The sequence below is a fragment of the Perognathus longimembris genome, chromosome 26 (assembly GCF_023159225.1).
Source record: "Perognathus longimembris pacificus isolate PPM17 chromosome 26, ASM2315922v1, whole genome shotgun sequence".
In the NCBI taxonomy this organism is placed as follows: domain Eukaryota; kingdom Metazoa; phylum Chordata; class Mammalia; order Rodentia; family Heteromyidae; genus Perognathus; species Perognathus longimembris.
This window is the reverse complement of record NC_063186.1, coordinates 2,426,453-2,453,640: the sequence shown is the minus strand read 5'-3', so window position 1 is coordinate 2,453,640 and position 27,188 is coordinate 2,426,453. Positions and strand designations below refer to the sequence as shown.

The window sequence follows — 27,188 nt, the reverse complement described above, 5'->3', positions numbered from 1 at the left end:
TGGGGTGGGGGAGGCTGTGGTCCGCGGTCCGGGTTTGGGGTCCGGGATCCCGGGCCCGTGGGGGACCCGGGTGGCGTCGCCCGCGGCCCCGCGGCCCCGCGGAGGGGGTGGGGGGGTGAAGGCCACTTGTGGCGCCAGGGAAGGGGAGGGGAGGCAGGGAGGGGGAGACGAGACGGGAGGGCCGCGGCCGTGAAGGGGGCCCCGGGCCCTCGTCGTGGGGGGGGCGTCGGGCCGGCGTCGCGCCGTGCCGCGCAGGCCCGGGACCTCGGGGGTTCCCCCCCCTCCACCCTCCGCCCGAGAGGCCGCGGGGCCCGGCCCGCCCGGGCTCACGCACCTGGTGCTCCTTCACCACCTCGCTGAGGCAGGGGTACCGCTCCGAGATCCAGCGGTAGAACTTGGGGACCCCCATTTCCACCGCCGCCGCCGATTCCAGTCAGGACTAAACCGAAACTGGACGCCCCGGGCCGGCCGTCGCCGCGCCGATGACAACACGCCGCCCGGACGACCATAGAGAGCGGGGGCGGCCCGCGCGCCTAGAGCGGCCGCGCCGGGGGCGGGGCCTCGGGAGCCACGCCTCCCCAACGCACAAGGCCACGCCCCCGCACCGAGTCACGCCCCTCCGGGCCACGCCCCTCCCGCCGCGCCGCGCCCCCGCACCACGCCTCCTCCGCCGCCGGGCCACGCCCCTTCCGCCGAGCCACGCCCCCGCCGCCGCCGGGCCCGGCCCCACGGCGCCAGCTGGGCCTCCACGTGGCCTGGGGAAGCGGTGAATGGAAGCCAGGCAGGCCGTGGGCTCTCGGGCTCCCGGGCTCGCGGGCTCCCGGGCCGGCCCAAGTCCGCATTCTTCAAGGCCGATTTCGAGCAGGTGTAGTCAGGGCCGAGGGAGGGGTTTTCTCGGAATCGCGCGGATTTAACGCTAAGGTGACGGTGATGAACCCCCAGGCCCCCCCCACCCCCCGCCCCGCTTCTTTCCTCCTTTCCTCTCGTTCATTTGTCTGTGAGGGGGTACCCCCCCCCCCCGTGCATCACCTTGATAGCAGTTAATTAAGCCAAACAAGGTGTTCTCTTCCAAATTGTTAATTAAAAAAAAAAAGAAAAAGCAATTCAAACCGTTACCGTTAGGCCCCGGATAGAAAGTCAAATACTTTTTACTCGAATTTTCTGCTTTGTGCCATCACACTTGTAAGCACACTTAAAAGCAACACCCCAACCCCACCCCCCCCAGTCAGCCCTGGGGCTTGACCTGCCACTGGCTAACGTTCGTTGTTATCCCTGTTTGTGGACTTGCCCCTCCCGTGTCATGCTTCCACACCCACGCAGCGTTGCATTAAGTGAACCTATGGATTGCTATTGTGTCTCTGCATAGGTGGTCAGCGCCTGGAGGACAGAGGCAGCAGAACGCCACACAAGCCCAGCACGGTGGCGGTTCACGGTAGGTGATCATACAATTCCATCCAAGCCGTAGGCTAACACTTCAAAAGAGGCCGGGGGCTGGTGGCTCACGCCTGTCACCCCCGCTACTCCGGAGGCTGAGATCTGAGGGTCGTGGTACAAAGCCAGCCTGGGCAGGAAAGTCTGTGAGACTCTATCTCCAATGAACCTCCAGAAAACCAGAAGTGGCGCTGTGGCTCACGTGGCAGAGTGCTAGCCTTGAGCAAAACAAGCTCTGGGACGGTGCTCAGGCCCTGAGTCCAAGCCTTGTGGCTGATTTAAAAAAAAAACAAACCAACCACCAAAAACTGTAAAATGAAGTCAGACTGGCTTCCTTTTCACATTTTTTTTTAACCCCAAGAACACACCACATTCCATTTCTCCAGGTAGAATACACAGAGTGAACCTGGGGCACAAACATTTTGAGACTCCCACCGGCAATTAACCGGCAGAAAGCTAGACTGCAGGTGTGGCTCAAGCAGTAGAATGCCAGCCAGGAACAAGCCCAGCAAGCTCTAAAAATACACAGTCCATGCTAAGAAAAGTTTTTATTTTATTTTATTAAATTTTGTTGACAAGATAAGAAAAAAGTTTTAATAGATTGAACATACCATCATTTTAAATATATTTATCAGAGAAATAAAACCAGTTCCCCTGAGAACATAAACCTATGTTGTCTTTTCCAATTGAATAGATACAACTTTATTGGTGCATTAATTTTAGATTATTAGAGTATTCTTTGAAAGAATTTCATTTCACATATATGGGGTCCACCCAAGATACATTTGACACAGTAAGTTCTTATCAGTAGCTTCTTGTATGAGGTAGTGCACGTGTCCTTCAATAGACAGCGGCAGGCCCGTCACTCTGTTTCGGTTCTTGATGATACCTTGTAGTCGCTGCTCAATGTCAAGAACATGGGTCTTGGCCTGAAAATTAACACAATCTTTTAGGGCTATGAAGCCAATAACATGCAGTATTCACAATTTGGAGTTTCTTTTCTTGATATTTAATTTGTGTTTAACATGATTTTACTGATCATTACCCTTTTCTAGGAGCAAAAATAAAGAAAATGAAACCAATCCAATAATTTGACATATTCCCACAGGTGTTGAGACCTGCAGCCTTGATCTTTTCACTCAGGTTTGCTTTGTTATTTGAGGTCTTTGGTGCTTTGATATGAATTTTCAGATTTGCCTTTCTGTTTCTGGGAGGAATGAATTTGGCATCTGAATGTGCATTACACTGAATCTGGAGGTCACTTTTGGTAATACGGCCATCTTTGCAACGTGAATTCTGCCAATCCACGAACACGGAGGCCTTCCTATTTTGTAGTGTCTTCAATATCTTTCTTCAATGTCCTTGCTACCCACCCTGCTGAATCACCTCCTCTCCCCTTCTACAAAAACGCAGCCAGCTGTTTTGGAAAGAGCCAGAGACCAAGGCCACATCTGGTCCTGACCTCCCAGTAGATACAGATGCCGTTAAGACCTTGAAACTCCTCAGTGAAAGTGATACTGCTGTCCATTGCCTCGTTTCTGGAGAAAGCTCATAGGCTGCGACAAGAGTTACCTTCCCCACAGCGCTGGATGGTTCACTGTGTGTCCAAGTGTAATCTCTAGCGATTATATTCTTTCAGGAGGGGAACCCTGAGAGTCTGGCATTCCCTCTGCCAGTCTCAGTCAGTGCTTTCTGATCCTGTCCTTCAGGAAATTTTATTTCAGGAGGAAGCAGAACTGGAAAACGGAGAGATCAGCGGACAGGTGCGCACATCTCAGTCCTGCCCAGCAGCCAGACGCAGGTGGCCCGAGGCTGCCCAGCGCGCTCCCTCTCTGCAGTCAATTGCAGGTGAAGGGGTTCACCCCCCACCACAGAGGACAGGGCCACGAGCCACTGTTCCCGTCACAGCTGAGCAGGCCCAGACACAGGGAGCAATGGGATCGATTTCTTTCTCAGACCTCGCTTGACTATCACACTGCATCCCTCAGCAGGATTCAAACTTGCCAAGAACTTGACCGGCTCGTCCTGTGGTAAGAACGGCCAGCCAGTCTGCTTTCACGCCGGAAGGCTCAACTGATTTTGATGAGGAATTAAAACATGAATACAAGATGGAGTGCGGCCCGCTTGTTTCACTGTAGTAAGGTTCAGACATGGAGTTCTCTAAGTTCAGACAATTGGTGCTCAAGTTTTCTCCACAATTATCGTGTAAGTACATATTTTCTCTAGGGTTAAACAAGTGTGTTCTACACTGTTTTACTTTATAAGGAAGTGCTACTAACATTTGGAATGACAAGAAAATGTAGACTTCGCAGTAATCAATAGTGTGTCACAGGACAGTATTTAGAATCAATAGTTAAAGAATTACAATGTACCAGATTAGAGAAAACTAAACCTTTTACTAACCTTTTCATTGACAACTTCCCCTGTCTCATTCAAAGATCCTTTGGAAAATCCCTTTGGTGGTTTACTCCACTCCACCAGAGGGTCATGTATGAAAGTCTTTAAGACACTAAAATAGAAACAAATGTGATGATAAGAATCCAATGTTATTTTTGCCAAAAAAAAAAAATCTTGCTAGAAAAAAACCCCAAGAGTGCATGGAAGATGAAAATAACAGTAATACTCTCAATCTCTTCTGGGGACGTTTTTTTCTTTGGTGAAAGAAGGGTTGAGGATAAGGGAAAGGAAGAGAGATAAGAGGCGAAACAGGACAAGATTGAAGAGAATGAGTGAGCTATTGGGGGAGAGGAAGTTCTTCATGCCATCTCTTCATAAAGAAAAGCTAGCAAGGGACCTGTACGTTCACAGTCACAGCTAAGTTATTCAGAAATAACAGATCATTACCTCATTAAGGGCTCTCTCTGATCGCGTATCAGCCGGAGTGTAACTTCACAGGCTCTTCGAAAAAGACCCTCGGTTCCCATAGGACCCATTGCATAAACCATATTATGAGTCAGGCGAAACGGCACCGTCTCTGGAAATTCAAAGGTTTCTCCCTTTAAAAAAAATTACAGTAAAGTCATGGCATCAAAATTTTAAACCTTTACGTTTAAGTGAAGAACAAAAGTATCTTCAGACTAGGTTTGTAATCACATTGGAGGCTCAGCTCAGAAGAGTCACGTGGCTGCCTTTGCTTTTGTGAAACGGATGTCACAACTGGATCTGGAGTAAGATCTAGAAGATGAATGGGTTCACCGTTCACTGGTTTCATGTAGGAAATACTGTTAAAGAGTTTTTATGCATTCAAGACAGAGTTGGGAAGTTAGACGCTCCCAGGAAATGAAACACGCTCTACCTGTCCAGCTGTCATTTTATAAGATGCCTTTCCTAGGATTCTTTTGTCCTTGCAATCCATTACCCTACATTTCCCTTTTGCTTGATGTGATCTATGCCGGTGGTTTATCTCTAATTTGTCCACAACCGAGTCTATGACGTCTCAGATTCCTGTGCCAGCACACGGAACCCACAGAAGACAGGAATGGAGAAATGGTGGACTGAACCCCTTTACCCTCCAGGACTGTCATGCTAGAGAGCCGTAAAGGGCCTTAGAGAAGAGTCTGACTCCTTCATTGATTTCCAAGACTCCCCACCGGGCCTACAGACTCTGAGTCTCCTGAGATCTCTAGGTATGTAAAGTATTATTATTATTATTATTATTGGTGAGATTGAGTCAAAGGCTTCAGGCATGCTGGGCAAGGAATCTATGACTGATCTACATCTCCACCCTGAACAATGCCAGATTTGGAAACCATCACGTTAAATGATTCTGTCTTTCTAAACCTAAGTCTTGGCAAAATGAACTGATTTTCCCAGGTTCACATAACCACTGAGTGAGAACATGAACCTAAATGCATTTGAACTTCAAGCTCAGTGCTACTCAGTTTCCTCTATCACTCCTCTAGGATTTCTCCATCCTAAACTGCATTACTGTGGGATCCACAGAAGAAAGCCAGGCAGGAAATTATTGTGGCTCAGGTGTGAGAGTTACCAATGGACACCTAAGGAAGTTGGGACATACCTTATTAAAAAGACAGTTGAAATCCACATGTACACATTCACCAGTTAAGGAATCGAAAAGAATGTTTTCGCCATGCCGGTCTCCAAGCCCCAGGAGATAGCCAACGATAGACATCACGGCCGTCGAACGGCAGTAAGCTGACCTGCTACTATACCTAAACAAAGGATCGTGTCCATCAACTCTCTTCATCAGACGAGACAATGAAAAACATCAAATCTACTGATACGGTCTTTGTAATTTACCATGATGTAGGATCCGGAAATGTTCTCAGAAACCACTCATGAAAAATAGGAAAATGCTTAGGCAGGAGGAATTCTTGGTATATTTTCAGCTTCTCACACAATGATGCTGACTTTGGTAGCATACACTGGCGAAGTTCCTTACCTGTCATGTACACACCTGCAAAGCAGAGTGATTTCCATTAATCACACAGCCAAGTGAAGGGAAAAAGCAACAATATTCTTATTAAAATATAACAAGCAAGGTCTGCTTTCACTCCAATTGTTTTTCAAAAGTAGGAACAAAACTATGTGTATTCCACTATTAAAAAGAGCTTTCCATACTTCCTTGTTTCCTTGTACAGCTGTTTATAGCACTCACTACTCTTTATTTTGTCATGGATCATAATCTATTACTATCAATATTATTATCTTTCTGCTCAAATTATCCCAGGGCTGGGCATTTCAAGCCTGATAGTCTAACCTTGCAATTTCCATTTCTTCTGAGAGCTCTCAATATAATGTATTTCCTTATTTTCTTTTTCTTTGAACTGAGAGTCTTTATTACAAAGCCAGTGGCTGCGAGAGGACTCATGTCCCAAAAGAACTTACTGACTTGTTTTCTAAAGATTGATTTAAAAAAAGAAGACGTTTTTACAATAGCCCTCCAATATCTTAGAAGAACAAGTTTTCACATGAGTTCTAAAGTACCTTAACATTTTTATAATGAAGGCAAGTTTCAAAATACAAGTGGGAAAGGAAAGGAAGATGGGAATCTTACAGAATCTTCACATGTGGAATTGAGAGATTTGCCTTGGCTTATATTAAACATGTATACTGACTGTCTTTAGCAATCACTGCCACATGACAATCTTAGTAGAACTAGTTGAATACCCTTCTCCTTATACAGCTTGGTCAGAATAGGCCTCAAGCCGGCAGTGTTGTTCACCCATTCAATGATGCCACTCTCATCATTCAGCGGGATGACTGCATAGGTTCGGATATGAAGTTCTCTTCGGCGAGACTCTGCATCTTTTCTTAAGCTCTTTGAAAAAAATACACAAAAAGGTTAACAAGAGGATTAACAATTCTAAATCTGATATCAAATGTACTTAGATGTCACTGAAGGCTCCCAGTGGACTGTGGGTGACTCCTCTGAAAGGTAAATCTACTGGATAGTGTCCCTCATCTGCTTCTAAGCTGTGAGAATGCCCAAAAGAATCTGATAGGAAAAGTATCTATGTATATATATGTACATTCACGTTACCTATCATATGTGTGTGTGTATGACCTGATTTTAACAGAAATATAATGTGTATATATATGTATATATTGGATACTAAATAGAAAATATTTTGTCATGAATATCTTTTGTTTTTCTCTATAAACATAATCTTTGTTAAAAATGGAGTAAAGCAGGCAGTATTACTTCTGTGTAAGACTGAAAACAGAAGATTGAGGATTGAAAAAGGGACTATAATATCTTTCTGCTCATGTTCAGAGCACCATCAGTTACCAAAGCCAAAATAGGTAAGCAGGTGAAGGGTTCATCAGCAGATAAATGCATAAAGCAAATGTGATATTGTCTTTACTTGGAATATTATTCAGCCTGAAAAGGAAGGGAATGCTGAACCTTGAAGACTAATGCCAAGCAAAGAAAGCCAGCCTCAGAAGGGCAAATACTACATTTGATTCCACATCTATGAGGTACCCAGAGGGTGAAATAAATAATAGAAACAGGAAGTAGAACTGTGGTTTCTGGAGACTGGAAAAAGAAATGGGGCATTCGTGTGTAATACAGTTCCAATCTGGGAATCCGAAAAGTTCTAGAAGGGGGTAGTAGTGATGGTTGCACAACACTGTGAATGTACTCACCACACAGAAACACATTTACAAGTGGTCAATTTTGTATCACATGTACATTTCACTACAAGAAAGTGATCTGTGTACATACTGAGAAGTCTGTGTGCTATGTCGGGGTTCTGCCAACCCTCACGTAGAAGCACACCATCTCCAAACCTTGTTAATCAAAGAATTGAACTCCATTAGTCTGCAGTCCTTTCTCAGGTCGTCTTTCGGCTTGCACATCATGATGTACAACTTTCCATCTGACCCTTTTATGGAGATTTTCTTTGGTTTCTGAAGAGAAGGAAGAATTTCCACCTAGAAGATGACAAGTGTTATATTAATTAAAGCCCAAATGGCTAAAATAGCTGCCCACTGAGTTATGTAACATAAAAGTAAAGACAGTAAGATTCTAAAGGCATTGCTATCATCGTGTAGCTGAAGCTTACTGTGTCATCGAAGCCTGCAATGTAGATCCAGTGCCCAGGAAATGCGTCATGGTTGGCCTGGGCCCCCAGAATGGACGGCAGTGTAGGGATCATGACTGACTGCAGAGGAATGAGGAGCTCACTAAATGTCATGTCTTCCACCATCTTCTTCAGCATTTTGAAATGAGTACTCATGCTGAATGTGGACACACTCGCATCAAACTGGGAAACAAAAACAGTGCATTCTCACTTATGTGTTTATCCTGTGCTTAACTTCCACCACAACAAACATTTCATTTCTTTACGCTATGTTAATTACAAGAGTTTAGCAGTGTGTAGTTTCCTAAACATTTATAGTCATCTTGCTTTAACCTATTAGCAGTAATGAAACAAACACCAAAGGACTGTTTAATGATGAAAGCAGATCATAAAAGAGCTGTGGTCAAGACATTGGAAAATTCAAAAGGATTTGTAAGGCATATGTTTTTTTGGTTACCAAGTTCATTTGGCAGCAAAATGATCTTCAAACATTAATTTCTAAATACTAATGTCTTCATGGTCTAATTCATATATCCTCTACTTAAAATTGCTTCTAATAAATTTAGGCAATAAAAGTTTTCTATTCTTACAAAATTCACACTAAGAACTTTCAGAAATTCTTATGCTATAAATTTTAAAAACAGCTTTATTAAGACAAAGTGTACACTGGAGGGACTATATGCTCAGTGGGAGAGAATTACCACAACAAAAGCTAAATCACACATATTCAAAGTACACACTTGTGCTGCGCTTGTTAGTGGCTCACGCCTGGAATCCCAGCAGCTCAGGAGGCTGAGACAGAAGGATCGCAGTTGAAGCTACTCGCCCAGGCAGGAAAATCCTGAAAGACTCATCTTCAACTAACCACAAAAAGCTGGAAGTGGAACTGTGGCTCAAGTGGTAGAGCGCTAGCCTTCAGCAAAAGAGCTCAGGGACAGCGCCCAGGTTCCGAGTTCAAGCCCCGATAAAGGACCACTACCACCACCACCAACAAAAGTACACACCTGACACATTTTGACATGCATATATGAGTGTGTGCTTATAAGCAGTACTGGGCTTGAACTCAGGGCCTGGGCACTGTCCTTTAGCTTTTTCACTCAAAGCTGCACTTCACCATTTGAGCCACACCCCCATCTCTAGATTTTTGCTAGGGAAGTGGAGATAAGAGTCTCACGGAATTTCCTGTCCGAACCTCAAGCCTCAGGTCTCCACCTGCTGAGTAGCAAGGATCCCAGGAATGAGCCATCAGTGCCCAGCTTATATATCTGTACATTTTGGAAATTTATTTAGTCAAGTAGAAGACAATCAGCTCAGATCCCATCTGTATTTTACAGAAGTGATCTAACAGTTATCTGCAAACAAGAAGGTCTGTGGACGTACCGGTCTGTTGCATAATTCCAGAAGCTTGTCTGTCAGGCGAGTTGAATCTCCAACAAACTTTTCTAATGTTTTTTTCATATTGATAGCTTTGTTTAAAATTTCCTTGCATCTGTTCACACGCATGGGATAAGAAGACTGCCACAAAAAATATAATCATATATTAGATTTTAAATAGGTAAGGAAACTTTGGGCTGACCAAAAATAACTAAAAACTGCTCATAGCTGGGCACTAGGGGCTCACACTTCTAATGCTATGAGGCTGAGCTCTGAGGATTGCAGTTTGAATCCAGCCCAGGCAGGAAAGTCTGTGAGACCCATCTCCAATTAACCACAAAAAGCTGGAAGTGGAGCTATAATTCAAGTGGTAGAGTGCTAGCCTTGAGCACAAAGCAGCTCAGGGACAGCACTCAGGCCCTGAGTTCAAGCCCTAGGACCAGCACAACAAACAAACAAAAAGTATTCATGATGTGAGTTTATATTGATAGAAATACGCCTGGCAATGCCAGCAAAAGCCATAAACATGTTCCTATCTCAGGACCTTGTAAAACCTCCTCTAGGATCTATATGAAAGGAAAGCAAGTATAGAAATATCTAGAAGTAGTGCAACAACAAAGAAAAGAAAAAAAATTGGTCATTCATGGGCCTTGAACTTTGGGCATGGATGCTGTCCCAGAGCTCTTCTGCTCAAGGCTAGTACTCTACCACTTGAGCCACAGCACCACTTCCAGTTTTCTTGTAGTTAATTGGAGATAAGTCTCATGGATTTTCTAGCCCAGGCTGGCTTTGAACCATGATCCTAAGATCTCAGCTAGGATTAGCCAGGATTAGCCACTAGCCTGGCTAAGAAATAATCTTTTTTTTTTTTCCTGTGGTTGATTGTGGGGCTTGAACTCGGCATAGGTACTGTCCCTGAGCTTTTCTGCTCAAGGCTAGTCTTTACCACCTTGAGCCACAGACCCACTTCTGGTTTTCTAGTGACTAATTTTAGTTTCGTGGACTTTCCTTCCCTGGGCTGGCTTTGAACTTCAATCCTCAGATGTCAGCCTCCCAAGTAGCTAGGATTATAGGCATGAGCCACAAGCACCTGGCTGAAATAATCTTAGTGATAAACTATTTAGTTAAATTATAGAAAGCCATTTAAAAGTTCTACTCAGTAACATAAAAATACGTTTTCAAAGAATACTTAGGGACACCAATATACTCAATGTTTAACTATTTAATATTTAAGTTAAAATATGAAATATGCCAACATAACTTGTACTTAGTGTTAAAATATGCTTAGAAAATATATATACAAAATTGTAACAAAATATTTATCAATGGCAACATTATTTTTACCTCTATGCAAATTCTAAATTCTCTAAATGATTTCTTTATTCAATATTTTCATCACTTAAACATGCCCATTAAATACTTCAATAAAAGTTTTGTTTTTATATATAGTCCAAGCAGTTTGGATTAAAGTACATGAATAAAAAAGGGTTACCATTATAGTTTATTAGACTTCATAAAGAAAACATACTGAATCTTTGATTTTAAACATGTCATTTCATATGATAAATATCTCCAAAGATTTTAATGAGATATAAGGCATATATATATATATGCCAATTACAATATGCCATAACTTCTCCTTTTAGGAAGTATTTAAAACTACAAACCCAATATTCAGGCCAGTACCCTATTAGCCTTAATAATTAATGCCATAGAAAACAGAAGACTCTGAGGTGATAAATGTTACCTTTGACACAGCTGTTATCAGCCACATTGCTTGCTGAGGATAGGACAGGAAAACTTTGGCTATTATTTCCATCAAGACCACAAAGACGTCATGTGAAGAATGACAGATTCGAGAGATTAATTGTGAAAAAGCAGTCAAAAATTGATAGGGAGGTAGCTGATTTTTGTGCTCCGTGATAACCTTATTCATTTTACTCAAGTCATTTTTCATTTGTAAGCGATCAGCACGGCTAGCTAGGAAAAAAATTCAGTTCAAAAGACCAGAAAGAAAGAAAAAGTGTTATCAGTTCATTTCACATTAAAAGTTACTTTAATTTTCCTCCTCCCCACCCCTACCCCCTTTTGTTTTTGCCAGTCCTGGGGCTTGAACTCAGGGCCTTAGCACTGTCCCTGGCTGCTTTTTGCTCAAGGCTAGCACTCTGCCACTTGAGCCACAGCGCCACTTCTGGCTTTTTCTGTTTATGTGATACTGAGGAATCGAACCCAGGATTTATGCCTGCTTGGTGAGCACTCTACAACTAAGCCACATTCTCCACACCAAAAACCCTTTAAAAACACATTATTTCCATGTCTAAGACTAGACCTCCTGCTAACCTGCTGTGAAGTGGCTGATTCTGACCAAGTAGGACAAACATTTAGGACCAAGAGTTATTCGTTTTTACTGCTCATTGCAATTTTTTTTTTTTTTTTTTTTTTTTTTTTTTTGCCAATCCTGGCCTTGGACTCAGGGCCTGAGCACTGTCCCTGGCTTCTTTTTTGCTCAAGGCTAGCACTCTGCCACTTGAGCCACAGCGCCACTTCTGGCCATTTTCTGTATATGTGGTGCTGGGGAATCGAACACAGGGCCTCATGTATATGAGGCAGGCACTCTTGCCACTAGGCCATATCCCCAGCCCCTCATTGCAATTTTTGAGGAAATGATTCAGTTTAAATTTAATGTATTTCCCATGTGTTATCAAGAAATGGCTAGAATTTCATAGGTAGGCCCATACGTTGCAGACAGTTTAAAAGGCTATGATTTATCTTTCCCTTCCTTTTCCCGATTATTGCACTTTAACAAGACTTTAATTAACAAAATAATTCTTAACTTTCGGTAAATTAGATGGTCAAGGAAAATATAACTTTATACCAAAGTTATAATTCTTTATATCAAAGTTAGAATTGTGACTCCTTGGAGAGTTATACCTTTTTCACACTCGTATGCTTTAGCACCGAAATCAAGCCATAGTGATAACATTCGAGGCATTGACTGGTAAATGAATTGATTTCCATACTGTAGAGATCTGTAATTATATAGATAAGGAAGATGATTAACAGAGAGCTCTTTTTTAGGTTACCACTTGAGCCACAGCACCACTTCTGGCTTTTCCTGTGTATGTGGTGCTGGGGAATCGAACCCAGGGCTTCATGCATGTGAGGCAAGCACTCTACCACTAGGCCACCTTCCCAGCCATCTCTTTACCACTGTCCTACTCACTTTCCAAAGTGAATGACTATGTAACGGATGAGGTCGCCTTGCTTTTCCATTTTGTTGTCTGTTACCATGGGCATCAGTTTGTCATAGTATTTGGCGAGGTAGAAATGCCCAGCTTCCCACTCCGGGAGGAACAAGGTCACATCCTGTAGAAGAGAACCCTGGACATTCATTCACTAGGAAAACTGCACACTACGAACTAAAGTTGAATTTTCAGTTCCTTCTAATATGCACATGTAAAAATTTCAACTCTCTTTAGAATGACGTTAGTGAAATCCACAGGTTTTGATAGGGCATAATTATCATTTAGCTCAAAGTATTCAAAAATCTCCCTTGTTTTTCATTGACCTGTGAGTTGGGTTTGTTTTATTTATTTCCTGGTGTTGGCACTGGCATTTCAACTCAGGGTCTGGGCACTGTTCCTGAGCTTTTATTCTCAAGGCTAGTGCTCTACCACCACTTGACCTACAACTCTACTTCTGGCATTCTGTAGAGATAAGCGTCTTAACCAACTTTCCAGGCTTTGAACCAGATCTCAGCCTCCTGATTAGCTAGGATTACAGGTGTTAGCCACTGGTGTCTGGATGTCCATAGGTTTATTTATTTGCTTACATTTTTTGTTGGTTATAGGGCTTGAACTCTGCCTGGGCACTGTCTCTCAGCTTTTGGGTTCAAGGCTAATGCTACCACTTTGAGCCACAGCTCCACTTCCGGTTTTCTGGTGGTTAACTGGAGATAAGAAGCCTTACAGAATTTCCTGCCCAGGTTGGCTCTGAACCTTGATCCCCAGATATCAGCCGCCTGAGTAGCTAGGATTACAGGCATGAGCCACCAGTGCCTGGCTCTCAAGCCAGGTTTCTTTTTTATAATGCCATCTTATAAAATTAAGTACCTAGTGAGGACTTTACATTAGCTAGGACAAACTTAACTTTGGACTAGGGGGTGAGGGGAGGGGACTGAGGAGTGGTACTGATACCCTATAACAGGATGGTAGGTGGTTCTCACTAGAGTTTACTTTATGACGATTCCTTACATTTGGTCTAATCCCACTGAAGAGCCAGTTTCCTATTCTACATGTACTCTTTCAATATACTTGCCTTGTATTTCTTCATAACTGCATTGCTCTCAAAGTTAGCTGTTTCTTCCATAAATCGGCCCACTAGTAGGGTAGCTCGACCGAGAATCAACATGTCCTTAATCTCAGTTTGGGATTTATCTTCAGGAAAACATAAATCAACGCCTTTCTGAAGAACAATAAGTGCCTGATGAACATCACCCTAATAGAAAAAAGACAATTAACAAGCCTTTTCATTCAAGAATATGTTTCTGTTTCCTGAAAAAAAAAATTATTTAAAGTTCATTAAATGTTTAGGTACAAATCCACTAACAATTTCACGTTTATTTCTCATTTTCCTCTTAATAAAAAAAAAAATTCCTCTAAGGGAAGTACCAATTCATTTCAGGTAGAAATCTTATATTTACTCATTCATTTACTCATCTAAAGTTATATATGGATGATAGGGAGTCACAATCACAGGCAAATTGAAATCTCCGGCTTGAAATAGTCATAGTGGTTGGTATATGCCAGCGATCCCAGGAGCTGGAGATAGAAGGATTGCAAGTTTGAAGCCAGCCTAGGACACACAGTGAGATTCTATCAAGAAGACAGACAGACAGACAGGAGAAAGATAAAAGAAAGGAAGGAAAGAAGGAATGAAAGAAAAAAAGAAAAGAAAGAAAAGAGAAAGACTGAAAGAGGGAAGAGAAAGAAGAAAAGAAAGAAGGAAAAAAAGAAAAGAAAGCTTACAGTCAAGTAAGGAGACAAATTGCGGTGAATCACAGTGTGCTGAATATAATCCCAGAGGACTGCATATGGGCATTATTAGGGAGTCCTGGACAGCAATCTATTATTAGCGGCTTAAAATAATAAAGGTATGGGTTTACACAGTAGAAACTAGAGAAGATTCAAGAAGTATTTCAAAAGTTAAAGAGCTACTAGCCAGGCGCTGCTGGCTCGTGCCTGTCATCCTAGTTACTCAGAAGGCTGAGATCTGAGGATTGTGGTTCAAAGCCAGCCCAGGCAGCAAAGTCTGGGAGACTCTTAGTCTCCAATTAACCACCAGAAAACCAGAAGTGGCGCTGTGGCTCCAGTGGTAGAGCGCTAGCCTTGAGCAAAAGAAGTGCAGGGACAGCGCCCAGGCCCCCAGTTCAAGCCCTCTGACTGACGAAATAAATACATAAGAACTAAAAAGGTTTTGAATTTGGACTGGGTGTTTCCTCTCAGCTAGGCCTTTGTTCCCAACAGAGAGGGGATGAGACTTCGGCAGCTATTACCTTGGACCAGAGCCACTTGGCCTTCTCCATGTAGAGCTCGGCGAGCCTCGACTCGCCGGCATTGAGGAGGGCATTGTAGGCTGTCTGGTGGTGGCCAGCCTTCCGAGCCACCCTGGCGCTCTGGAGCCAGCACTCGCCAATCATCTCGCTGTAATCTGGTCTGACGGCACGGCACGCAGCGGGGCAGGAAGACAGAGCACGTGTCAGAGTGTGGGTAACCCACCCGGAACGGCACCCCCTTCCCAAAGGAATCAACACATTTCCTATGGTGCGCCACTCCTCTCTCGTATAAATCTAGGAAGAGTTTATTTTATTTTGGGCTTCGATCAAACTCATGGCAAAGAACATGCTAGTCAGGGCTGGGTGCCCGTGGCTCATGTTTGTAATCCCTGCTACTCAGGAGGCTGGGATCTGAGGAGCACTGCTCAAAGCCAGCCTAGCCAGGAAAGCCCTGGAGACTCTGATCTCCAACTAATCCAAAACCGCAAGTGGTGCTGTGATTCTAGGTGGTGGAGGGCCAGCCTTGAGCTCAAGCGCTTAGGACAGCGCCCTGGCCCTGAGTTCAAGCCCCACAACTGGAAGAAAACCAAAACCAAAAACAAAACCATGCTAGTCCAATGTCTACCACTGATCTTTATCCCCACCCCAGGACTTTGTATTGCTTTATATTGGTCCCTCCCCAAAATATGTTCATTATATTAAAAAAAGAGGTAATGGCATATTAAACCCTTTCTCATAGAGTAGGTTTGTTTCAACTCTACAATGTATTCTTGAGAATAACAGAAAAATGCAAATTAGGAAGTAAAATACTCCCTGGTATCATCTAAACATCATACTAAATTCAAGATTAAATGGCATTGTAAAACAAATATATAACGTGAAAAACCTTTTGTTGAGGCTTAACAAAGCCCTGCGGAGGGCCAGGATGGGTTCCTTGGCTCTGTAGGAATTCTGGGTCATTTCTAGACGAGCCACCCAGTTCAGAGAGTCCTCGTGACACGTGTCCCCTGGAAACTGGTGAAACAGGGGTCTGATGCCATGCTCCAACTCGCACAACATGTGCAACCTGACGAAGACACAGCCCGTTACGGCCCAGCGCAGCCCCTCTGCACGGGTCCCACATGGAGCATGCGCACTCCATCGGCTGGGGAAGCGGGCAGGAGAGGTTTTCCTTGACACACTTTGCATTTATATGCTTGCTATGGAAACAGGAACGATTAAATGTGTGATTTCAAGCTGAGCGTCGGCAATAATGTATGCTAGTTAAAGCAGTGAATGTTTTGCTGTGACTCCCCAAATGGCTCAATTTTCAAGGCACAGGAATCTATCCCAAGGACATTCTGAGTATCTACAGAAGGGAAATATGTCAAGGGCCAGTGTGTGAGACTCAGATGTCTAGGTTATTACTAAGGTTAGTTATACAGAAAGTCAACTATGACACTACAAGAGAAAAACCTAGGTTTTTCATTTACTTTTCCAATAAAAAGGATGGATGTTAGAAGATTTTTTAAAAATCTATAGGGTGATTGTGAGGTAAAAGATTGAAAGAGCCATTTTTAGTAGCTAAGCAATCAGCCAAATACATGATGAAAGTTATTTGCTGATAAAAATTCCAATCCTGACCCAGGTGCTGATGGCTTTCCCTTGTAATGCTAGCTACTCAGGAGGCTGCGGTCTGAGGACCATGGTTCAAAGCCAGTCTGGGCAGAAAAGTGTGTGAGAATCTTACTTACAATTGACCAGCAAAATTTTGGGAACAAAGGTGTGGTTTAGGAGTTAGAGCACCAATCCAGCCCAAAAAGCTAAGGGACAGCAGCCAGACCCTGAGTTCAAGACTCTGGTCCGGCACCATAAAACATCTTAAAAAATACATAGATAAAAAAGTGGGAACTGCAAGCTACCTCACAATGTACTCATATCCTCGTTGGTAGGAGCCTCTTTCGAAGCTTGCGGCCGACAGGGGAACAATCTGCTCTGCTCTCACTAGCTTCAGAGTGTCATAAAAAGCGGTGACATCCTTCTTCTTGGCTGACAGTAGTAGCTGTCCCAGTCTGACGCTCCATGTTGTGGACTTTCTATCTGAAAGACAAGTGAAGAGTCGAGAAATGCCATGGTGGATGTGCTTGGCGGGCCAGCCTGGTTTCATCTGATGAAATGAACAGCACAAATACTGAACATACAGTTTCCTTTTGTTTTATTTTTGTCCCTGTCCCAGGGCTTGAACTCAGGGCCTGAGCGCTGTTCCTGAACTCTTTTTGCTCAAGGCTAGTGCTCTGCCACTTGAGCCACAGCTCCACTTCCAGCTCTTTGTTGGTTAATTGGAGATGAGAATATCATCGACTTTCTGGCCTGAGGTGGCTTCAAAACATAATTCTCTGATCTCAGCCTCCTAAGTAGCTAAGATTACAGGTGTGAGCCACCAGTGCCCGGCTCAGACAGATTGTTTTTTCACATCAAACAACCCCACAGGCATTCATAAAACACAATCAATATTAATAGCAAACTGAAACTGCTTCAGCAGTCTGTGTACCTGCTGCCAGGTAGTTCTCCACCAAATCCCACTGTGACAGTTTCCACGCTGCTTCCACGCGGTATGTGTTTAATTCCTCTATCCATTCAGACCTAGGACAACAAACTCAATTCAAGGTTTTTGTTTGGTTTTTTGCCAGTCCTGGGGCTTGAACTTGGGGGCCAGGTACTGTCCCTGGCTTCTTTTTGCTCAAGGCTAGCATGCTACCATTTGAGCCACAGCGCCACTTGTGGCTTTTTCTGCATATGTGGTGCTGAGGAATCGAACCCAGGGCTTCATGCAGGCTAGGCGAGCACTTTACCACTAAAGCCATGTTTCCTGCAGTCAGGTGGGGGCTGGCGTACATAAAGGAAGAAGTACCTTATTATGTAACTGTACCCCCTTTGCACATCACCTTGTCAATAACATTTAATTAGAAAAAAAAAAAAGGAATAAGGCTTTTGGCTACAACACAAAGGGAAGAACAGAAGATAAGCTATGAAACGGCATATTGCCTTCTGAGAAAGCAAAAGATATTTTGGTTCTTATGTCCAACACCATGAAAATATATGAGACATTTCATTACGTTAGTAAGTATTAAGCTACCCAATTCACCAATCAGAAAGTTCTCATTTAGACAGAGTAGTGCAAGAAAATCATTCTTTTATGAATTCTTACCTGCTAGCGTGTACTCCATTCACTTGAGTGATTACAGAAGAAAGCTGACCAAGACCTAACATTGACTTCACTACACCATGATAATGCATGATCTACAAAGTTAAAAATATTTAAGACAGTCATTATCACCTCACATGTACTTTGGGAACCCACAACAGTTTAACTGAAATTTGTTAAAAAATACCATTTGCCTCAGATTGCCTACTTTCCTTAGTTTAACAACTGACTTGCTTGGGTAATACCAAAACTCACTGTCCTGAGTACATTGCAAAGTAACAGGAAAAAAAAATCCAGATAACCTAAAAAAAAATCTCAGATTGAATTTATTGAATGCAAAAGTATCCAATACCTTTACTATTTGTCCTATGTCTCATGTAAGAATTAAAACTGAAAGGTTATAATGCCATCAACATAGATTTGGGGATTTATCACTCAAAACTCCTTTCCTTTTCTCGTCAACATGTGATCCTATGAGCTCAAATTCCAATAGACTACTTCAGAGACCTGCAGAGGGCAAGAACTGTGTGTCTGTGCGTATACGTTTATTCTTTCTGTAATTATTTTTTTTAACAGTACTGAGGCTTGGGGCCCAGGATTGGGTACTATCTCTTAGCCTTTTCACTCAAGGCTAGTGCTCTACACTTTGAGCCACAGCTCCACTTGTGGTTTTCTGGTGGTTAATTGGTTTTTGTTTTTGTTTTTTTTGGCCAGTCCTGGGCCTTGGACTCAGGGCCTGAGCACTATCCCTGGCTTCTTTTTGCTCAAGGCTAGCACTCTGCCACTTGAGCCACAGCGCCACTTCTGGCCATTGTCTGTATATGTGGTGCTGGGGAATTGAACCCAGGGCCTCATGTATATGAGGCAAGCACTCTTACCACTAGGCCATATCCCCAGCCCATGGTGGTTAATTGGGATAAGAGTTTCACAGACTTTCCTGCCTGGGCTGGCGTTGAATGGTAATCCTCACCTCTCAGCCCCCTGGGTAGCTAGGATTACAGGCATGAGCTATCAGCACCTGGTTTACATGTATATTTTAATGTACATATATTCCATAATAACTGTAGGGATTTCAGGGATTTCTAAGGACATGGAAATGATTTTTGAGATTGTCTAGAACAAGTCTCTTAATTGTATCATTCAGGATAGCAAACATTTGCCAGCACACGGTGACACGGGCAGAGGCAGCACTGAGGCCCTGGTTTGCTGAATTCCTGTGTGGCGCTCTGTTAGCGTCTTACCTGGTCTGGTTCTAGCTGAATAGCCCGGTCATAGCACGCTGTGGCATCCCGCAGCAAGCCAGTGCTCTCATGTTCAAGGATCTGTTCTTTAAGAGACGGCTCTGCCTTTCGAATTGCACTCACTCCGGCCACTCCATCTGCTTCATGCATAGCAGCATACAATTTCTTCTCAAACATTGAAAAAGAGAGAAACCAAAAAGGCTATGGCCATCAAAGCTCTGAAACTTCCTTTGGATCCAGCTGATAACAAATTCTGTTGAGTAGAATCCATATATCCATATATATATATATATATATAATCGGTTGTAGGGCTGATTAAACTCAGGGCCCAGGCACTGTCCCTGAGTTCTTTTTGTTCAAGACTAGCGTTTTACCAGTTTGAGCCACTGCGCCACTTCCAGTTTTCTGGTGGTTCACTGGAGATCGGAGTCTCACAGACTTTCCTGCCTGGGCTGGGTTTGCACCATGACCTTCAAATCTCAGTCTCCTGAATAGCTAGGATTCCAGGTATGAGCCACTGGGGCCCAGCCAAATTTTGGATTTTTCAGTAAGTATTTCATTTTGTTTTTTAAAAGTAATAAAAGATATGCTTTGGGCTGGGAATATGGCCTAGTGGTAGAGTGCTTGCCTCGTATACATGAAGCCCTGGGTTCGATTCCTCAGCACCACATATATAGAAAAAGCCAGAAGTGGCGCTGTGGCTCAAGTGGCAGAGTGCTAGCCTTGAGCAGAAAAGAAGCCAGGGACAGTGCTCAGGCCCGGAGTCCCAAACCCCAGGACTGGCCAAAAGAAACAAAAAACAGTAAGATATGCTTGATTGAGACTGGCAAACTTCATTAGAATAGAAAGATACTTTCACAGGTGAGAAGTGGATCGACTCAGAAGAGAGATCAGAATTATCTAAAATGATCTCTCTCTTCATAATATACTGGTTTTGAGATACTGTCAACAAATCTAAGACATCGATAGTCTGGGGCTACAGATGCAATTCAGTGTCATTTCAAACCTGCAGAAATCCAAGATGCTCTCGAATGTTTTGCTTTTTTTCTGTAATGAACGATTCGAAGTGCATCACGGCTCGTGTATATGCTTTGGAGCGAAAGGACGCCACTGCCAGAGTATCCTGAGGAATGAGGTCCAGGAAACGAGTCACGCTCTCGTAGCCGTCTGCCTGTGCGCTCGATACTGCGTCCAGAAAACAGCACAGCAGTCAGGATTCACAACACTGAAAAGCATCTAAGGATGTAACCTCAATTTTTTTAGTTAAGGACATGAATCCAGATTAGGGTATAATATTTCAGATGTTAACCACCAACAGGAAATGGGGGAGAACAAGTTTTTTTTTTTTTTTTTAAGCTGATGCTTAAATTGAAGTAATGGGATAGAAAGAGCCAACGGGTGAGTAACTGACAGAAGAAAATCCAAGTCTGAACTCACCCCCTGGGTTGGCCTTCTCTCTGCTCGATTTGCCCTGTGGCGCGTCCTCAGAGTTCATTTCCTGGAACTTGTGCCTTGCCCACTGGGTGAGGTGGTCAAGCATGGAGAACACCGTCTGGATACTCAGCTGACACAGATCGGATGCGTGGTCTCGCGCATTTACACTATGCTGGTCGTCGTGCTTCAGAACTGCCAGCATTTCTGCATAGACCTGAGAGGATTTGTTTTATGCTTAGTGACATCAACGTAATATTTTATTATTATCTGACATAAAGACTAATAACCATGTATGGCAATGAGTTTCACAAAACAATAGATGAGAAATTAATAATATTCTACTCTGGGGCTGGGGATATGGCCTAGTGGCAAGAGTGCCTGCTTCATATACATGAGGCCCTGGGTTCGATTCCCCAGCACCACATATATGGAAAACGGCCAGAAGTGGCGCTGTGGCTCAAGTGGCAGAGTGCTAGCCTTGAGCAAGAAGAAGCCAGGGACAGTGCTCAGGCCCTGAGTCCAAGCCCCAGGACTGGCCAAAAAAAAAAAAAAAGAAGAATATTCTACTCTACCTAATCCCACCAACTGAGTGAAAAAAAACCTAACAAAGTGGATCAAGAAACATGGATGGGGTGAATCTGAAAGCCAGCCCGGGCAGGAAAGTGCATGAGACTCTTATCTCCAATGAACCACCAGAAAACTGGGAGTGGCGCTGTGGCCCAAAGTGGTAAAGCACTAGCCTTGGGCAAAAAGACCTCAGGGACAGCGGCCAGGTCCCACATTCAAGCCCCACAACCAAAAGAAGAAGAAGAAGAAAAAAGGACAGTATAAAATGAGGTGCTAGTGGCTCACGCCTGTCATCCTAGCTACACAGGAGGCTGAGATCGAAGGACTGTACTTATTTGAAGCCAACCCAGGCAGGAAAGTCCATGAGACTCTTATCTTCATTTATCTCCCAAAAGAAAGGCTGGGAGGCTGGGGCTCAAGTGGTAGAGCACTAGCCTTGAGCAGAAAAAGCTCAGGCCTCGTGTTCAAGTCCCAGGACTGGCACTAAAAATGACAGTGTTTAATGTATGTAGTTAAAAAATCCAACTCTAATAACATTATAAATGAAAAGTAGAATATTTCCCTTTTCCTCTACTAAGCCAAAGTACTTATTCCCTCAGAAATAATCTTATCAATAAATCTAATGCACCCATTTCAACCTATCCCATGTATGTTTGGACAAATACATACTTTCTAATTTTCTACCCGAAACACTGCATATAAGAGTTTTACTTTCAGATAAGTAAGAGTTTAAAAGGAATTTGATATGCTTTTAGGCATGCAGACGAATACAGGTAGCTAAACATGTCTGACTTAGTAATCTGTGGCCTTTCTAAGACTAGCTATGTTGTAGACATAAAGGTCGGCAAGCTTGAAACCAAGCGTCTCGAGACCACGCACCCAGCCGAGCGCTCACCTCTTGCTGATCCTGCTCATCGCAGCCCAGCAGGACATACACGAGGATGTGGGGCAGGAGGTAGATGGTCACCTTGAAGTCGTGCTTCATCATTATGCTGCAGCACGTGAAGATCTTACTGGCGAGTTCATGCCGAACCTGGAAGCCCAAATGGTTTAGGAAGAATAAGTGGTTTTAACACTTTTCTTTTTTGTTGTTTTTTTTCTTGCCAGTCCAGGGGCTTGAACTCAGGGCCTGGGCACTGTCCCTGGCTTCTGAAACATTTTCTTAGAACACAAGACAATCTTCCTGTCAGGGATTCTCAATTTCATGTTAGACGAACAACAGAAATATACCTTTATTTTACCATGAAATTGCATTTTTAAGTATCTTCATTTTTATTTTAGAGAAAGATGATATATTTCCTTCCAGAAATATGGTTAAAGGACAATATGTATTATTGCATACTAACTTTATACTAAGTAACAATCTCTAACACAGCATTCATCTATTTTAAACAGTATTACTTACAATGTAAAATGTACAGCATTATGTATGGACCTTTCACAATTACATTAGCTCTACTGTAATTTATAATGATAAAATAATTCTCTTTCCACTAGTTATCATTAGTAACAACAAATTGTTATTCTCTAGGAAAATGTTTACTTCAAAACTTAGTCATTATCAGTAGAATTTGGTGTGTGTGTGCATGTACCAGGGCTTGAAGTCAGAAGATGTTCCTTAGGCTTGCCCTCAATGCTGATGGTGCTCCACCGCTTGAGCCACAGCCCCACTTCTGGTTTTTTTGGTAGTTACTTAGAGTTGAGAGTCTCACAGACTTTCCTGCCTGGTCTAGCTTCAAACCATAATACTCAAATCTCAGCCAGGCATTACAGGTGTGAGCCACCAGCCCCTGGCTTATTGGTAGAAATATTTTAATTCCTATGCATTTAGATAGATGTTCTTGTTTCCTTTAGCATTTCTGTTCAGTGGACAAGTTCTGGGGAGGTTTCTCTTACCTTTGTGATAAGATAACCTGCCCACGACGCTGACCAGTCGGCAAAGTTATTACCTAATTTACTTAAGTAAATTGGCTTCTTTACTTCAGACCAATCTGTTGACTTCTGAGAACTCTTATACCTGTAATTTTGAAAATTTGTTTAGTAAATAGTACATATATGATTCCATTTAGAAATTTGTAAAGAAAGCAGAAGAGATTCCATCAACTTCTTCACTGTACCCCAGTACTGCATTTATTGCAGCCTAAATCTAGACAATTTCCCATGTCCCTTTTCTTCTTTTCTTTTCTTTTTTGCCAGTCTTGGGGCTTGAACTCAGGGACTGTGCGCTGTCCCTGGCTTCTTTTTGCTCAAGGCTAGCACTCTACCACTTGAACCACACAGCACCACTTGAGGCTTTTTTGTTCATGTAGTACTGAGGAATCAAACCCAGGGCTTCATCCATGCTAGGCAAATACTCTACCACTAAGCCATGTTTCCAGCCCCATTTTGATTCTTTTTTTTTTTTTGGCCAGTCCTGGGCCTTGGACTCAGGGCCTGAGCACTGTCCCTGGCTTCTTCCCGCTCAAGGCTAGCACTCTGCCACTTGAGCCACAGCGCCGCTTCTGGCCGTTTTCTGTATATGTGGTGCTGGGGAATCGAACCTAGGGCCTCGTGTATCCGAGGCAGGCACTCTTGCCACTAGGCTATATCCCCAGCCCCCCATTTTGATTCTTAATGATGATAGTGAGGCTTGAAAACTCAGGTCCTAGCTTTTTCCTGCAAGGCTAGCACTCTACCACTTTGAGCCACAGCTCAACTTCCGGCTTTTTGGTGGTTAATCGGAGATTGGAGTCTCATGGACTTTCCTGTCCAGGCTGGCTTGGATCTTAGCCTCCTCAATGGTTAGAATTATAGGTATGAGCCACTGGTAACTGGTGCATTATCAGTTTTAATAAAGCTAAAGATCACTTGGGAACAGTTGAAAAGGAGATCCATACCTGGTATTTAGATGAGGTTCTAGTATTTCCCGAACATGCTCAGGAAACATCTTCCATAATTGGCAACCTTGTCTGTGGTTCTGCATCTCTCGGCAGTCATAAATAGCAAGCAGTTCCTACAAACACACATTTCACATTTGTGAGTGAGTCAATGTTCTACGTATTAGTTATAAAAATATGCAGAAAAAGAAATAGAATTTAAAAACTTAAAAAAGAGTTTTGATATTGTTTCTATGCCTTAAATCATTTCGATTAACTTACATAGGGTTACAAAGTATTTGAATATGAAGTCAGCTTAGGCATAACATATATTGAAACATAAGATTAGGAATAATTCGGTGCTGGGTACCAGTGGCTCACACCAGTAATCCTAGCCATTCAGGAGGCTAAGACCTGAGGTTAGCAATTCAAACACAGCCCAGGCAGGAAAGTCTGGGAGACTCTTATCTTCAATTAACCCTCAAAAAGCCACCAAAGTACCAGCTGACAGTGAAAAAGCTAAAAGACGGTACCCAGGCCATAGTACTAGCACATAAAAAAGATTATTTTAAAGTACTTATAACAATATAATAATGCCAGGTACCAGGGACTGCTAGTGCCTGTCATGTTAGCTATTTAGGAGGCTGAGATCTGAGGATCTCAGTTTGAAGCCAGCCCAGGTAGGAAAGGCTGTGACTCTTATCCTAATGAACCAGAAAAACAGAAGTGGAGCTATGGCTCAAAGTGGCAGAGTGCCAGCCTTGAGCACAAAAGCTCAGACACAGCGCCCAGACCCTGCATTCAAACCCCATGACTGACCAAAAAACATATATATATATATATATATATATATATTCTTTAAAATATTTAACATGAATTTGCATTACTTTGATAATGCCAATGTTAGTGAAGTGCTTCACAAGTATAGAATTTACCACTTTCTTCCAGAGTTCTATTATACCTAAGCACTCTTACCTGAATAGCATAAGCTGCTGAGTCTTGAACTCGGCTATTATCTGCATATGCAAGGTAAGCTCTTGTCAGTTCCGTCAGTAATCCATAGGCAAAATTTAAATCTTCCACTCCAGTCTTAATGAAAATAAGAAAAACGTTCAGTGATAATTGGCATATTTTTTAATTGGTGTGTGTGTGTGTGTGTGTGTGTGTGTGTGTGTGTGTGTGTGTGTGTCCATCTCAGTCCTAGGGCTTGCACTCAGGGCTTGTGAACTAGTCGTCCCGAGATCTTTTCCTCTACGCTAGATCAGAGTCTTACAGGCTTTCTTGCCTGAGGTCACTTTGAGGCACGGTCCTCGGGTCTCAGACTCCTGAGTAGCAAGGAGTCCCCACCAGCACCTGGCGATGTTTTTAAGGTGTACTGTGTTTGCATAGTGAATTGAACTCAGAAAAAGGAAAGGAGCCAGGCTGCAACTAAGTGGGTAATGGTTAAAAGATAACCTACTGCCTAGCAGCCAAAATCTAAATCTGCAAAGGATCTTTTCAAAGTTTAGAGCTGTTCAACCTTTGGATAGTGAGGACATTTGCACAGTTTGCTTTGTAACTTTAAGAAAACAAGCTATATACAAAGCGCTTCTACATTCTCAGGAGCCCAAGAGTCACGTGAGAGACGAGTAATCTCAACATACTCTCCACTTGGAGACTGACCATGTACACTGACTAAATTTCCATTGGCAGGGCTAGGGACGTAGCAAGGTGATAGAGCACTTGCCTAGCAGGTGTAAGAAAGGACCTGAATTTGAGGGCCTTCGTTTGATCATGGCAGAAAATAAAAAGAAAAAATAATCCTATGTAATTTCATTTTACATGGATTTCTCAAAGTTACTTGACCATAAAACCTTTTTAACACACGTTATAAATACCTGCAAAATCTAGTTTCCCATGGAAACATTAGCAGTAGTTTTTAAACAGTGATATTTAGATTCTTTTTAGGCTTTAGATATTATCTTATTAGGCTGGTGCCAGTGGCTCATGCCTATAATCCTAACTAATCCATTGGCTGAGATCTGAGAATTATGGTGCAAAGTCAGCCTGGAAAGATGAATCCTTGAAACTCTTCTAATTTATCAGCAAAAGCTGGAAGTAGAGGTGTGGTTCATGTGGTAGAGTGCCAGCCTTGAATGGGGAGAAAAAGCTGAGCAAGAGCACAAGGCCCAGAGCTCATGTTTCAATACTAGCATTCCCCCCACTCCCCACCCCCCCAAAAAATACAGATTAGGAGCCTATTTACAATAACACAGCACCTGAGATTAGGCTCAACCTTTATTGCTTTTGGCTAATGGAGTCCTTAAAAGTACTAAGAAAGAAACTCAGAAGTTACCCACATTTTCTGATTTAGATCAAACTGTCACGAAAAATACCTTGAATAAATATTATTTTCCTAGTACCAGATTGACCTCAGGCCTCATACTTGTTAGTCAAGCATTCTACTGCTTGAGCCCGTCCCCTTGAATTGCGCTTGCTTTCCAGATGGGGTCTGCCTAGGACTGCATTCCTCCTATTTGCACTTCTGAACAGGCTGGGATTTTTGGCATGCACCTCCAGCCCTTCCATGGTTCTTTATAAGCAAAGACACAAATCTCAGTGGGCTGAACAATCTTCGTGTCACTCCAAATGGCCATACTTACCACAAATGTAAAATCTTTTCCTTGGGTTTCAGTTGTTGAGAAGTCTAGGCGACCCGGGTCGATTGCCCCCAGTTCCCCTAAGCATTCACCGCAGAGCAAGCGAGCTTGGGAGTTCGCATCCTGACAACCTTTCAGAAGCACAGTCACCAGCTGGGAGATAACAGGCTCAACCGTTTCACTATTTGTTGCATATTTTATCAGTTTTTCCTAAAATACAAGTAGAAAGAAATTCAATATGTAACTGGTACAAACAAATATATTTTTCTAAAGTAGACAGCTTAAAAATATTAAGGAATAGGGATGAAAACTTCTCTGTCTGCAATCTTTCTGTAGTTTTTAATTCCTTTACACAAGATAG

The 27,188-nt window shown here is 43.0% G+C and overlaps 2 protein-coding genes across 10 annotated transcripts in view; both read right to left on the bottom strand.

The window, feature by feature from the left end:
• Xrn1 (5'-3' exoribonuclease 1) overlaps window positions 1–501 on the bottom strand; it is a 53,008-nt gene extending 52,507 nt beyond the window's left edge. For all 6 annotated transcript variants that reach the window (XM_048334945.1, XM_048334947.1, XM_048334943.1 and 3 more), the window contains exon 1: window positions 335–501. In XM_048334945.1, coding sequence (XP_048190902.1) covers window positions 335–409 — 75 coding nt within the window. In that variant the 5' untranslated portion in view covers window positions 410–501. The remainder of the gene's footprint in view (window positions 1–334) is intronic.
• A 1,510-nt stretch (window positions 502–2,011) lies between these two features.
• Atr (ATR serine/threonine kinase) overlaps window positions 2,012–27,188 on the bottom strand; it is a 51,132-nt gene continuing 25,955 nt past the window's right edge. For 2 of the 4 annotated variants that reach the window (XM_048334939.1, XM_048334940.1), the window contains 26 exons: window positions 26,831–27,037; window positions 25,164–25,277; window positions 24,210–24,325; window positions 23,230–23,350; window positions 22,229–22,366; window positions 20,770–20,980; window positions 20,339–20,517; window positions 19,333–19,497; window positions 18,095–18,186; window positions 17,438–17,529; window positions 16,809–16,986; window positions 15,794–15,973; window positions 14,908–15,067; window positions 13,671–13,850; window positions 12,577–12,719; window positions 12,285–12,382; window positions 11,101–11,333; window positions 9,360–9,494; window positions 7,962–8,162; window positions 7,687–7,830; window positions 6,562–6,712; window positions 5,692–5,848; window positions 5,450–5,603; window positions 4,276–4,427; window positions 3,835–3,940; window positions 2,012–2,360 (listed from right to left, as the gene is read on the bottom strand). In XM_048334939.1, the coding sequence (XP_048190896.1) occupies window positions 2,187–2,360; window positions 3,835–3,940; window positions 4,276–4,427; window positions 5,450–5,603; window positions 5,692–5,848; window positions 6,562–6,712; window positions 7,687–7,830; window positions 7,962–8,162; window positions 9,360–9,494; window positions 11,101–11,333; window positions 12,285–12,382; window positions 12,577–12,719; window positions 13,671–13,850; window positions 14,908–15,067; window positions 15,794–15,973; window positions 16,809–16,986; window positions 17,438–17,529; window positions 18,095–18,186; window positions 19,333–19,497; window positions 20,339–20,517; window positions 20,770–20,980; window positions 22,229–22,366; window positions 23,230–23,350; window positions 24,210–24,325; window positions 25,164–25,277; window positions 26,831–27,037 (3,981 nt within the window). In that variant the 3' untranslated portion in view covers window positions 2,012–2,186. The remainder of the gene's footprint in view (window positions 2,361–3,834; window positions 3,941–4,275; window positions 4,428–5,449; window positions 5,604–5,691; window positions 5,849–6,561; window positions 6,713–7,686; window positions 7,831–7,961; window positions 8,163–9,359; window positions 9,495–11,100; window positions 11,334–12,284; window positions 12,383–12,576; window positions 12,720–13,670; window positions 13,851–14,907; window positions 15,068–15,793; window positions 15,974–16,808; window positions 16,987–17,437; window positions 17,530–18,094; window positions 18,187–19,332; window positions 19,498–20,338; window positions 20,518–20,769; window positions 20,981–22,228; window positions 22,367–23,229; window positions 23,351–24,209; window positions 24,326–25,163; window positions 25,278–26,830; window positions 27,038–27,188) is intronic. The other 2 variants (XM_048334941.1, XM_048334942.1) reach the window with 2 other exon arrangements.